This window comes from Colletotrichum phormii (genome assembly GCF_030913505.1).
Source record: "Colletotrichum phormii strain CBS 102054 chromosome Unknown BDP81scaffold_15, whole genome shotgun sequence".
Taxonomy (NCBI): domain Eukaryota; kingdom Fungi; phylum Ascomycota; class Sordariomycetes; order Glomerellales; family Glomerellaceae; genus Colletotrichum; species Colletotrichum phormii.
The window spans coordinates 1,079,201-1,091,328 of record NW_026851457.1 but is presented as its reverse complement, the minus strand read 5'-3'; the positions used below and the strand labels follow the sequence as shown (position 1 = coordinate 1,091,328).

Genomic DNA, 12,128 nt, shown 5'->3' with positions numbered 1-12,128 from the left:
TTGCCGAGCAGCAGCTCTATACCAAGAACAATTGCATACTCTCTGGCGCTTGTATCAAGGTTTCGCTGGCCCCCCAATCGAGCATGCAAGTCCCGATCCCGCCTGAAAACTGCCCGAACAATTGACAAAAGCCAAAGTGGGGGTCACAGGCCTCCCTTCTGACATCCGAAGGAAACGGACACGCCCTACCCTTTAATCGAAGGAAGCCGCTAGTAAGAGCCCCGAAGACGTTGCTGCCTCGGAGATCCATGCTGTAGTCTATCAGGGCAAAGTCGGGCCTGACGTGACAAGGCGTTTCTGGGGAACATGTGACGAATGACCCCCCTTGTTTCACCACCCTCTTTTCATCTGAACCTGGCATTCGGAAATACCACCCAACCACGTCCTCTTGGTACGTTGTCTGCGAAGCCCAGCTCCATGATGGCGCGATATACGGATCCGCGTGCTGCAAGCTGTGCAAAAGGGAGGCCAAGTCACCGACTGGCGGTCGTGGCATGTACCAAATCAGCTCATGGTGTAGGCAATGTTCCCACAAGCCTGCGAGATACGTGTCGCCAGTAATTGCTGCAAATGCCTGAGCGATACCAGCAAGCCCGGGGAAGATGTCTTCGCGATATGTCCAAACCCTTCTCTGGATCACGCGCACAGAATCCCAGTGCTCGTACACACTTGCCATGCTATTCACTGAGCGATCCGACTCGTTATAAGGTCTTCCAAGAGCTCTCCGTATTATGACTTGCAGTTTGCCATGCTCCACCTTGCGGTCAATATATCCGTTCTCGGATTTTATTAGGTTCTCGCAGACAAAATGGCTCATGTTGGGCCCGAAACAGATCATGTGAGGTGAAAGAATACTCTCCTGGAAAGTCCAGCCCCTCTTATTCCAAGAGGATTTGTCGAGATCTTTTCTTTGTGCTGGCCTTCTATCAACCGCCCACCGTGGGTCTGCGTCGATGTCTATGGAAGAAAAGACAAGTCTGTAGGTCTCCCTAATATACTCATGGCGCGATGATTGAAATTCAACTTCAAGGCCCTGCGGTCGTGGTCCGAGATAGCCTTGGAGACAAGACCGTGAAGAGAGAGGACAGATGGTCACGTAGCAAGAGGAATAGATCTGGCCCATCATCCGACTCTCTCGGTCCCAGTCTACATTGTCTCCTTGAATGATACAGAAAGTATCAACCCACAGGTACAAGATACCGAGCGCCCTGCAAACCTTGATGGTGTCCCGTACGACAGGACTCAAGGAGCTAAGCGGCACCCCTTGGCAGTGGGTCGAAATCGTGTCTTTTATAGTTTTGGCCTGCTTGAGAGCTTCTTCTTTGGATCCCCAGCAATAAGTCAGTGCCGCATACTCCAGACCATTGATCGTACATGAGTTGAGCATGTTTTCAACGATGACGAGTCGAGGGAGGTCGTCCTCATTCTGACCCACATGGATCAGTCTGGTGGGCAAGAATGGCGATTCTGGCTTTCCATGGTCGCAATCATCGTTGCATCCCCGGAGCTGTAACTGGAGCCATTCAACACTGGCCGGGTCCAATGGTTCGGGAGCGGTTTTCCGGTGCACCCTTGGCCATTGAAGCAAATATCCTTTCACATGGATGTCAGAGTCCATTCACAGCAGGAAAGTTGATGAACGCACTGTTGCTAGACTCAATGTCAAAATAAAGAGCTCCAATGCGCTTGTCCAAACCGTGGATCGCTGGTTCGACCGCGTAGACCTCGCATCTCCACAAAGCCCAGCCGGGATCTGTGTCGAAGATCTCATACCTATATCCTTTTCCGCCAAACAAATATTCCGCATCGATATAGATGTCGCCAGCGTGGAATATTTTTTGTTGTATAGCGCTTCCCGGAGGAATCCACACATACGGCACCCAGCAGCAGAAGATTCAGCCATCATGGGCAAGTCGGGCAATGTGTCTCGCCAAAAGCGAATGGGCTCCAAGAATATTCCATCGTCTCCCTCCCCTGAATGTCGGAGGGTAGGCTCATCGTTGCAGCTCGTGCCCTCGTAAAACTCCTCGCCGCTATCATCGAGAACAATATTCTCCCAGCACACATCGCAGAGGCGGTCATTTATCGAAGAGTCAAACTCTTCAGCCTCGCCGGAGTCCATTTTTGACCGCCTGGATTCAGAATGATTCAGTGCCTAATTTGTCGTCAGTACAGTCTCAAAGAAACGGGACGCTGGCAGGGGACTCACCAGAACAACGTTTACAATCAGGCTGTGAGGTGCATGCTGATGGAGAGTGCAGCGGATTGGAACAAATCGAGCGACGGGGTGAGGGATGCTTACTTATGTATCCGCAGAGGAGCCTTCGTGGTTTCAACTACAGGCAGGCCGGGTTGATGATAGGCCGCCTGCTGGATGTATGATGAAGTACGTACTCGAACGTGACTGCCTCCTTGCGCAAGATGAGCGGGCTGTCCAACGAGTGTTGGAAAGAGATGGCTTCAACTTGGAAGAAACAAAGGCAGTAGGCATCCATGAGAAAAAAGACATTACGATTCATCACTACGAAATCCAATCCTCATAATCCATAATCATCACCAACCCCTCTTCCCCTCCCCTAAACCAAGGTGAAATTCCCACTCGTCCCCTCAAAAGCCGAGATACTCCCAATCAACGGCTTCGAATCACCATAATACTTGATCCGATACGTCCCCGGCCCAGCCCCATCACTCGTCCCAGTCTCCCAGCTAATCACAACCTCACTGTACCCTAGCAAGAAATTCGTCCTCGTCCAAGTGTACACGAGGAACCAATCCGCGTCGGTCCGAATCTGCACCCATTTCCCGCTCTGCAGCTGCTCCACCGCGGCATACGTCCCCTCGAGACGCAGGTTGTTCCGCGGGTTCGCAGCTTGAAATGTGGCGTTGACTACCGCGCCGCGGGTATACGACGCCAACGGCTGGCCGATGGCCTGTCCGAAGGAGCGGCCTGCTGGCGCGCCGTCTACGACGACGCCGGTGATGAAGGAGAGGGAGTTGGCGCGGCTGTCTGGGGGCGAGGGGCCTGCTGCGGGGGTAGATGTGGAGGAGGGGGAGAGGTAGGCGATGTTGGAGACGGTGAGGTTGATGTAGGCTGGGAGAGTGTTGGGTCCGAAGAGGGTTGATGCGCCCTCGTAGCGTTGGATGGCGTACTCTTCGGGGGTGGCAATGTAGTGCTGGGAACTGTCAGTGACTGGCAACACGAAGTAAACGCTTTGCAAAACTTACAGCATATGTGTTGGCAGGGCCACCAAGGACAACAAGAGGATCATTAGGAACAATGCTCTTCGCAGCCTCCTTGATAGCAGCCTTCCATCTCCGCCCGCTCATCGTCGTGGCCTCACCAGGAGCAACGACGATGACCAATTGTCCAACACGCAGCATCTGAATGTCTACAATGTTGGGACTCCAAGCATATGGAGTGCTCATCTCGCCAACGTCCAGCAACACAGGCTTCGGCTGTTGGCACGCAGCCTGCTCGGCGCTGGGCGTCCTCAGAAGACCGGAGACGACCGCCCAAAGAGGGTTGGCATCGGGAGTGCCAGAGTCGGCTTGGGTGAAGTCAAAGGCGCCGGGGCCGTCCGAGGTTCCCGCGGCGAAGGAGTAGCCGAGGGCGGCGGGGCAGGTCTGGCCGGTGGTGCCGTCTGCAAGGGGAAACTTGAAGTAGGACATGTCTTGGAAGAAGTGGAAGGACTTGACACTGGTGCCAGTAACAGGAGTGGAAGTCGTAGCAAGAGCATTCTACCAAGGAGAATTAGCCATGTTGGATCCCCGGATCGGGCATATCATAACTTACATAGACAGACTTGGCACCGGCAAACTGCCGACGCCCAATCTCGTAGCAGCTCGAAATACCCAGATCCAACTTCTGGAACGCAGGGCCTCTTCCATGGCACGACTGACTCTTGCCGTCGGCACAGGTGCTGTTCTCCAGACTACACTGCTGGCCGGAACCATCATCGCAGTAGGCGCCGAGTACATTAGGCGTGGTATCACCAACATTCGCTTGGCTGAAGCCGGCCACAAAGCCCGGCGCAGCGCTCGCGTCACTTGCAAGGTCCTTCTCAAGAAGATACGCCGCGACTCCCTTGTTGTCGCCCGCTACGTGCGTGCTATTTTGGAGGATCGACGTGCCGTGGGTTGGGTACCAGGTGAGGACGCCCATGTTTTTGCCATCGGAGGCGCGCTGGAAGCGGAGAAGAGTCAGGGTTGTGTCGGTGGTGGCGCTGTACTTGGCCCTCTCTGCCGCGGGATTGTTGAGATAGGCGTATAGACTGCGGTTGATGGCGCCGTCAGTGACCTCGGTGGTTCCGACGTCGAGGTATCCCTGGGAGTGTTAGTCAAAAGGCCCATCTCGCGAAGACAACCATCGTACCTCTTGTAGAGACTCGTGCGCCCTCTTGATGGAGAGGACCGCACCGTCAACAATGGCCTGGTAGCTCTGCTTGTCGAAACCCAAGCTAGTGACCTGCGGCAGAAGGTAGTTGAACCAAGCTCCGGGGCCAGCATGGCTATGGGTGCCCGTAACGGCAACATTGTTCTTGTTGTACACAGAGTATCCCGAACCAAGAGCTGCAACACCCTCGAGAATGCCCTTGCGAACAGCTGTATCACCGCTCTGGGTATCTAGCACAAGATAGACAAACCGATCGCTCGGCTTGCTCACATCGCCGACAATGAAAGCGCGACTGTAGATCCGCTGTCTCAACCCGGTTCCGACTTGACTCAGATCAGCGTAGCCTGCAAAGCCAATCTCGACGACAGGGCCGGTAATGTCAGCCTTGCCAACACCGAGGAGGTACTTGTCGCCCGCCGCGGCACGCGTCTTAGGTTTAGCATGCCACTCTCCGTCGGCATTGCGTTCAAACTTGAGGGTGGAGCCTTGTCGAGTTCCAAGCTGGGAGAGGCTGATGGTGACGAGCAGCACAAACGAAATCAAAGCAAAGACGGCGAAGAACGAACGTCTGGGCATCTCGAGGCCAAAACGAGAGTGGCGAGGCATCGTGGGCAATCAGTCTGTGAACTCGGGCTCCCAAGCTCGAGATCTGCGGGCAAACATGGCGTATCACCCGCTCTTTTATGGCTCGCCTCGGAGAGCTCGTGGCTCGTGGACATCGTCTTCCCCTCCATGCTCTTTGGAGCTCTCCTGGGAGCTAGCCGACCTTCTGACTAACAAACAGGACGGGTACCTGGCCATCATAATGCCGGTCCTACGAGAAGGGGAAAGTATGCCGATGGTTGTGACGTGATGATTTGTCCGTGTCTCCTGAAGGGCTGCGCAACACTGATTAGCTGGCAGGTGGTATTCCCAAGTGAGGAGGCCAGGGGGGCATCGATACTCGATTCTCGATGGAAAATCAGGGCAGAGCAGCGAGCTAGAGGTGCCAGAGAGGGTAAGAGACGGCCTGAGAGGACCAGCGAAGGGAGCGAGTCACGCGAGATAGCAAGCGGTCAACTCTCGCGTCTCTTGGAAAAGTGACGAGCCAGTCTGAAAGATGAGCATTCGCCCTTGCCAGATGCAATCTTGCGTCACATGGCGCCCGGTGATGTCGGCGTCTGATTGGATTTGGGGGTTGTGGTGTGGTTGCCATCAGGATGCGGGGAGTTGCAATTTGGGGTCAGTTGCTATCGCCGTTGGGCAGGCCAGTCCTAGCTTTTTGGAGTTTTGGAGGGCAATGACCGTGAGGGAGGGCGTATTCCCCTCGGCAGGATGGGCTCCGATTTGACGTTGAGAAGGAGGATGATGAGCGCGAGCTGGGTTGTCCGGGGTGTTCGCAGATGCTTCGCTCGAACATGCGTCCAGCTCGTGGCAAACGTCAAGACTGAGCACCCGCCTCCGAGACATTTCCCCGGCTTTGACGCTTGTCAGCACCTTGGGCTTGGTCCTCGAATTCAGCCTCAGGGTAGGCTCGAATTTGAATGATAAGACTTGTTGAATATCGAGTTGAAGAAGAAGCGAGGAATGCCTTGGCAATCCAATATTAATGCCAACCGCCGGATGGTGCTGTAGATAGACTGATAGAAGACGCGGGAGTCAGATATGAGCTATGCGTATTCTTCAAGGGGCCGATAACAACTCACATGTCGGGCGGCACTCGAGACCCGTTCCAGCAGGCCATTGCTGCAACCTCTCTCGATAACCTGGCAAAAGGCCCTGTCGCCGTTCCCATTCTGGCGATCGTGTGCCGGGGCGGGACAAGGAAAGGACGGACGGACGTTGGGATTGACCGTTCGGATCCGATAAGTCTAGCGACCGTTGCTACTAGCAGTCTCTAGTGCGCTTTGCCAGTATGATTGCCCGTCTCCCTGCCTCAGCTATCCGTCCCTTGTTGAGTGCGTGGGTGGTGGGTGCCAAGTTCCTGTGCAAGTCGCCAGTGTGCAGTGTGGTCTTGTCGTGCTTAACGTGCCGGTATCTTTGGCCGGGTTAGGGGGTCCCGGTCTCATGCGCCTTTGAAAGGTGGAGACGTACTTAAAAGTACCCACGATCACCTGAAGGGGCCTTGCCGGGTGGTGCCCAAGGGAGAAATAAGCGGGTTCATTTCCCTCGACTGCCGCACCGCGCACCGCGCACCGAGAGACTCCGATAAACTTGCATCGCCTCGATGTACTTGTCCTTCCGAGTTCCCTTGCTTCAAGGTGTGCCAATGCAGAAAGAGTACTTGCTCAATATTTTTCTCCATCCAATTCGGCCCATCTCATCTCATCTCATCCCTTGAAGTTCCCGTATCCCTCTTCCTAGTGTCTCCTCTTAAACACTGCCCAGTCCCATCCAAAGTCTTGCCATATGGTCCTAGAGAACTCCATCAACGTCAGCGTCGTCTTCAAAACGTCAGACATCGCATGCTTTCCTTTTATCTTCCCATCAAACGCCCTTGACCATCTCGATGCTCAAAAACTTGAGCAGATCGTAGTGACGTTCCGCCCGTGTTGAAAGAGGAAAGTCGTCTATGCCCTCCACGACGGAGTGACATACCCCTCGCTGCAACCCTCACGGAGACAGCTGGCTGGAATGGGGCAAAGCTCCAGGATGCCATCCATCCCCCCCCCCGCTGCAGCTCACCGTCACCCACAAACAAACTCCAGATAACAGGTCAATAGTATATGCAACGAACACATCGTCGATATTGATTCTACATAATGGCAGGCCCCATGGCCCGCATATTATAGAGAAAGAGAAAGTTTTCCATCGCAACCTTTTGAGCCGGCTTGTATATATCCCCAGACCGTACCGTCCGTCTCCATCTCCGTCTCCGTCTCCTGTCCCATTCCATGACAGTCCTCGTGGGAGATCAATGTCAGTCAGATGCGACGTCCCGTCTCTGTTCATGCAAAATCCGCTGGTCCCATCCTTTTCCAGCCGTAAGTCTCGTTGCTTTCCTTGCAAATAAAACGCCAGTCCAAGACATACGTCCACCCCAATAGTGACGCCGAACCCCATGCCCTATCCATAGAAAGTACAACAAGAGAAAGGAAATAAAATGCATCTAGTATGTGAATAAGGGGAGATACCGCCTCTAGATATACCACAAACATACAACTCCGTCAGCAGCCGTCTTCTTCACACTCGCTCATACTTCCGTAGCCCGTGTCAGTCTCCATACCGACAACGCTCTTGGTGATGCTGAGGCAGCGGTCCACCATCTTGTGACGGACGTCCTGCTCGAGACCGCACTTCTCACCAGGAGTGCTGCCAATCCAGATTCGGAGGCTGCCGGCGACGCGCTCCAGAGACGTGCTGAAGTTGTCAGAAGCCGACTGTTGGGCGTACAGTTCTTCCATGAGCTTAAAGAGAGCGGTGCATCCAAGGAGAGACATGTTGGCGGTAGCGCTGGGGCGGGCAATCTTCTCGATGATTCCGAACCCCTTTTGCGATGGAGTGGCCGCCAGCTTGGCACGTTGGAGGTGGGCAATGGCCATGGCACAGTCGAGAGCCATCTGGACATCGGGCGATTGGGCGGTAGGTGAAGAGTCGATGATGGCGGCAATCTTGCTGAGGGACTTTTGTTCGCTAGTCGGCTTGATGTTCTGAAGAGCAGCGGCGATGTTGGCTCCTCGCTTCTCGTCAACGAGCACGGCGCGGGCCACCAGAGCGCGCGCCTGCACACCAGAACCGATGGGGGAAGTCTTCAGAGCGGTAGCCAAGCAGGTTGACACTACTCTTGGGGCATCACCGTCGTCCTTGGTTGCTTCGAGACTGGTGATCAAGGCACGCTGGATGGTCTGACTCGACCACCAGGCAGCAACGGCATCCAGGGGCGATCGAACGGCCTGGTCATCGACAACCGTGTCCATTCCGTCGTTGTGCTCGGTAACTCCCTCGGTAGTCGACAAGTTCCACGCCAAGTTGTAGGCTCGCTGAACAACGCCGTTGTTGAGGACATCGTCGCATTCTTGCTCGATAAGGGCAGCTAGGTGCTCGGGGAGATCATCTTCAACCTGCTCAGAGTTACGGCGCAGCTGCGAGAGAACGCGGTTCTGGTTTCTCGCCTCGTTCCACAGGGAGCGGGCGACCTTCTTGGCGACGATGTTGTGGAGTCCCTTCGCACCGAGATCCCAGAGAAGGACACGGACGTGAAGGGCCTTGAGCATCAGCCGGGAAGGGGTATCGGGAAGGGTGCCTGATGCCAGGAGAGTCAGGGTCAGGCGGCTCTTGTTGATCTCAACATCGCCTCCTGCAAGCTGGGCATCCAAAGCAATCGACCAAGCCTTGACACGAGCAGCCTCCTGCTCTTCAGTGAGACCAGTGAGCATTTGGTAGCCGTGTACACCGATGGCATTGCGCATGCTCAGCTTCATCGTCTTCATGATCAGAGCGGCAGCCTCGAGGAAGAAGTTGTGCTGAGGAACCCAGACGGTCTGGATAGCAGTCAACCAAGCTTGGCGACGGACGTGAATCGGAGATGCAACGGAACCAGCGGCCTGGAGCGATTCCCGAAGACGCTGTGCCTTCTTGGGTTTCTTCTCGGATGGCACAAAGAGCGAGGGCACAAAGACCCACAAGCAAGTGCCGAGGAAAAACAAAACTTTCAGATGCGAGATAATCTGCGCAGGAGAGATGTAGTAGCCGCCAATGTGCATGTGAGAAGTCGATCCAAGGTAGCTGAGCAGCTGGATGGGCAGGGCAAAGAGACCGCGGCCCTCTGGCGACTCGTTGCTTTGCTCGTTCTCTCGCACAGCCTCGACGATCATGAGACCGGCGAGCGAGCCGACCATCAACTTGCCGAAGTACTGACTGCTGTTGCCCCAGCGTCCTTGCTGCTGCATCTGTTGCTGCTGCTGCTGTTGCTGGATTTGCTGCTGTCGCATTACGTTGGGGTTTCCGCGGTAGTTTTGCTGCGGCATGGGGTAAGGCTGGCCAGCCGCCATTTGCGCAGAAATAATGCGCTTCATGTCGTCAGGCACAGGAATCATTCCTTGTGCAGACTCGCCGCGCGGCGTTCCGATGGGTGTGCTCATGTACTGATCCTGGGGGTACTGCATAGGAGTCGGTGGTTGCTGGAGAGGGCTCATTGCACCATTCATCGCGCCAGCCATGAAGAGCTTCTCAAAGGCAGCGATTCGGTTCTGCATAGCATGGTTCTCATCGCAGAGACGATTATTCCTCTTCTCCAAATGGCGAATGTACTCGGTGGCCTTGCTCAGAACCTGCGATTGTCAGTCAAATGCCTCATTATAATGCATTGTCTGTCTGTACGACTTACTGTAGCCTTGTTGAGCTTGTGAGCTGGCGTCAAGCCGTGAAGCTCCTCGCGGTCCTCGGTTGTGTCTTCTCCCCTGGCACTCTTGGACATGATCCTCAAACTGGGGACGCTATCTCGAAGGGCGGCAATCTTGTCATTGAGGTTGGTGCGATATCTCTTCTCAATCATGTTGTGGGCCGTCTTTTTGATGGGCTGACCATCTTCATCTTCCTCCTCATCGTCATCTACATCAGCCGAAGACTTGCGCTTCCTGCTGGCCTTGCTGGAGTCGTGGGCATCGGGAGACGACAGTCCTGCTGCCTTGTGGTCGCTGGTGGCGGATCCGGGGCTCGGCTCGCTCTTGGGAGATTGATACTGAAGATGGGCAGGCATGGCGATATTTCTGAGCTTTTCCTGCTGAGCGGGAGTCAGGCGACTCAGCGTCTCTTGCGCGACGGTTGAGGGTTGGCCTCCTCGGTGGGGTTGCTGGTTATTGGGGGCGGGAGTGGGAGCGGCATAGAAGCCAGCCTGGGCGAGAGTCGAGTGGTCAAAGCCGGAGGTGACGGCAGGAGGGCCGTGTTGTTGGTGTTGATTATTCGGAGAGAATTCCCACGGAGCGGCAGTCTGGAATAGAGGAGTGGCGCCAGCGGCAGTGGTGACGGCAGCGATGTTGTAGGAGTCGTACGGGGGGGTGTCTTGAAAGGACCAATTGTTTGCGTCGTAGTAGGCCTGATTGTCGTTGGCGATGCTGGATCCAGTTCGGTCAGATTTGACGTTCTGGCCGTCGGAGTCGTCGAGGAACGACGGGGGCACGCCGAGGTTCGAGTCGTCGAGGCCAAATAAGGCGTTGGGATCCTGGTCCGCCATGTTGCAGAGCGGTCAAATATGCAACTATGGGCTGATGCTCAATTCATCGAAGTCGGGTCGGGCCTGGGATTCTTTGGGTGCGCTCGGCGCTGGGAATGGGGGCCAGGTCCCGAATCTGGAGCGGGACTCGATGTGGATGGCCGGCGAGCAGCGACGGGATCGGTGGACGAGGCCGCAGGGGCCAGAGATTGGTCGTGTCTTTTGGGTGAAGGTAGTGAGGTATCGGGAATGCGAGAGCAATTCACGGCAATCAGCGGCGTGGTGCTCAGCGGGAAGAATGTCTGGTCGTACGACTGTCGGCAGAAGGCGATGGACAGATGGGGATGGAGGAGAGACCCAGAGGGAAAACAAGCGAGAGGGTCAAAGTCGTATGACGCTGGTCTGCTTTTGCGGTGCCTTATTTTTCCTCTCACGGATGCGACGCAGCGTATTGACGGGACTTGTTGGGGGTGGGCCACTGCTCAGGGCCAGGCGCTGCAGGTCGAGGGAGGGAAGAGAAGAGGGGCGGGGGTTCCGTCAACGTTGTGTGTGTCGGGGGACTCGGTGGTTTGCTTGATGTTCCTTTCCGATGCATGCACATTCAACGTGCAGAGATTATCTGTAGTCGGAGTCGTACTCTGTTTGTCTGTACGGATACAATTGTCGAGAAGTCAAGGTGCTCAATTGCGGTTTGACAGTTGCAGTCAATGGGTGGAGGGCAGGCAATCGGAAATCGAATCGAAATCGGGTGGGAGGGTCGAAGGAGAGCGAAAGAGGGAAGCAGAGAATTGGGAGAGGGAGGGAAACGGGGGGAGCATCGTACGATTATCTAGAAACTACGCCTGATATGAGCCCAGAAACCGCAGGAGCCCAGACCACCACCCGTCCCTGCCCGTCCTTGCCAATGATCCATCTCGTCAGGTACGTATTCGTGCCTACCCCAAGTGCCCAAGTACGGAGTACCTTGGTACCTACACCTATCCATTCGTACCTTCCACCTACGGAGTACCTATTCGTAGTTTCGTACCCTTAGACTCGACACAGGAAGGGCCAGTCTTGGGTACCTTATCTTACCTTCCATGGCCCGTAGCCCGTCGTGCCCGCCCGCTGCCCGTCCCTCTCTCACATTTGGTTCGACCGTCGAGGGTACGAAGTACGTACTGTTGCCGTCGACTCGCCCCTGCTTTACTGCCCTGCGGATCCGGGATACTGCCACCAACAACTTCCTTCCTGCCAGGTCTGTTTCATTGAGCTTCATGAGGAAGTAGGCACGTAGGTACTCCCAAATCTCAAGACTGCCGGCTGACAATTCCAAGAAGGTCCACCACTTTGACAGCAGGTACGTATCCTCACACGTTATTTAATACGAGACGGTACCTTCCTCCCGTCTGCCCGCTCGCCCGCCCGCCCGCCATGGCTCCCCTCAGGTACCGACCTTACCTCGGGCACCACCCAGTATGTACTTATCCAGGCGCGCCAGGCCAGGGAAGGCAGATGAGCGAGAACTCAGTCAACTCACTCCAGTCTCACTCGCAACGATGTGGGACGCCAAAAGTCTGGCACAGGGCAGTCTGTCTCTGAGTCTTGGGATCAGCGCTGGGAGAT

The 12,128-nt window shown here is 55.4% G+C and overlaps 3 protein-coding genes across 3 annotated transcripts; all 3 read right to left on the bottom strand.

Moving 5' to 3' along the window:
- Nucleotides 1-209: 209 nt before the first annotated feature.
- Nucleotides 210-2,122, bottom strand: BDP81DRAFT_462898 (heterokaryon incompatibility protein-domain-containing protein; the record flags this gene model as incomplete). Its single annotated transcript, XM_060593950.1, has 4 exons — nt 210-237; nt 372-1,571; nt 1,642-1,780; nt 1,876-2,122. The coding sequence occupies 4 exons, from the start codon at nt 2,120-2,122 to the stop codon at nt 210-212; spliced, it is 1,614 nt and encodes a 537-aa protein (XP_060443112.1).
- Nucleotides 2,123-2,576: 454 nt separating this feature from the next.
- On the bottom strand, nt 2,577-4,969 carry BDP81DRAFT_324952 (neutral/alkaline non-lysosomal ceramidase; the record flags this gene model as incomplete). The annotated part of the gene is made up of 4 exons (XM_060584935.1): nt 2,577-3,173; nt 3,226-3,738; nt 3,794-4,324; nt 4,373-4,969. The coding sequence occupies 4 exons, from the start codon at nt 4,967-4,969 to the stop codon at nt 2,577-2,579; spliced, it is 2,238 nt and encodes a 745-aa protein (XP_060443111.1).
- A 2,570-nt stretch (nt 4,970-7,539) lies between these two features.
- BDP81DRAFT_451699 (helix-loop-helix DNA-binding domain-containing protein) lies at nt 7,540-10,544 on the bottom strand (the record flags this gene model as incomplete). The annotated part of the gene is made up of 2 exons (XM_060592660.1): nt 7,540-9,642; nt 9,699-10,544. 2 exons carry the CDS (start codon nt 10,542-10,544, stop codon nt 7,540-7,542), a joined length of 2,949 nt encoding a protein of 982 aa, XP_060443110.1.
- Nucleotides 10,545-12,128: the final 1,584 nt, after the last annotated feature.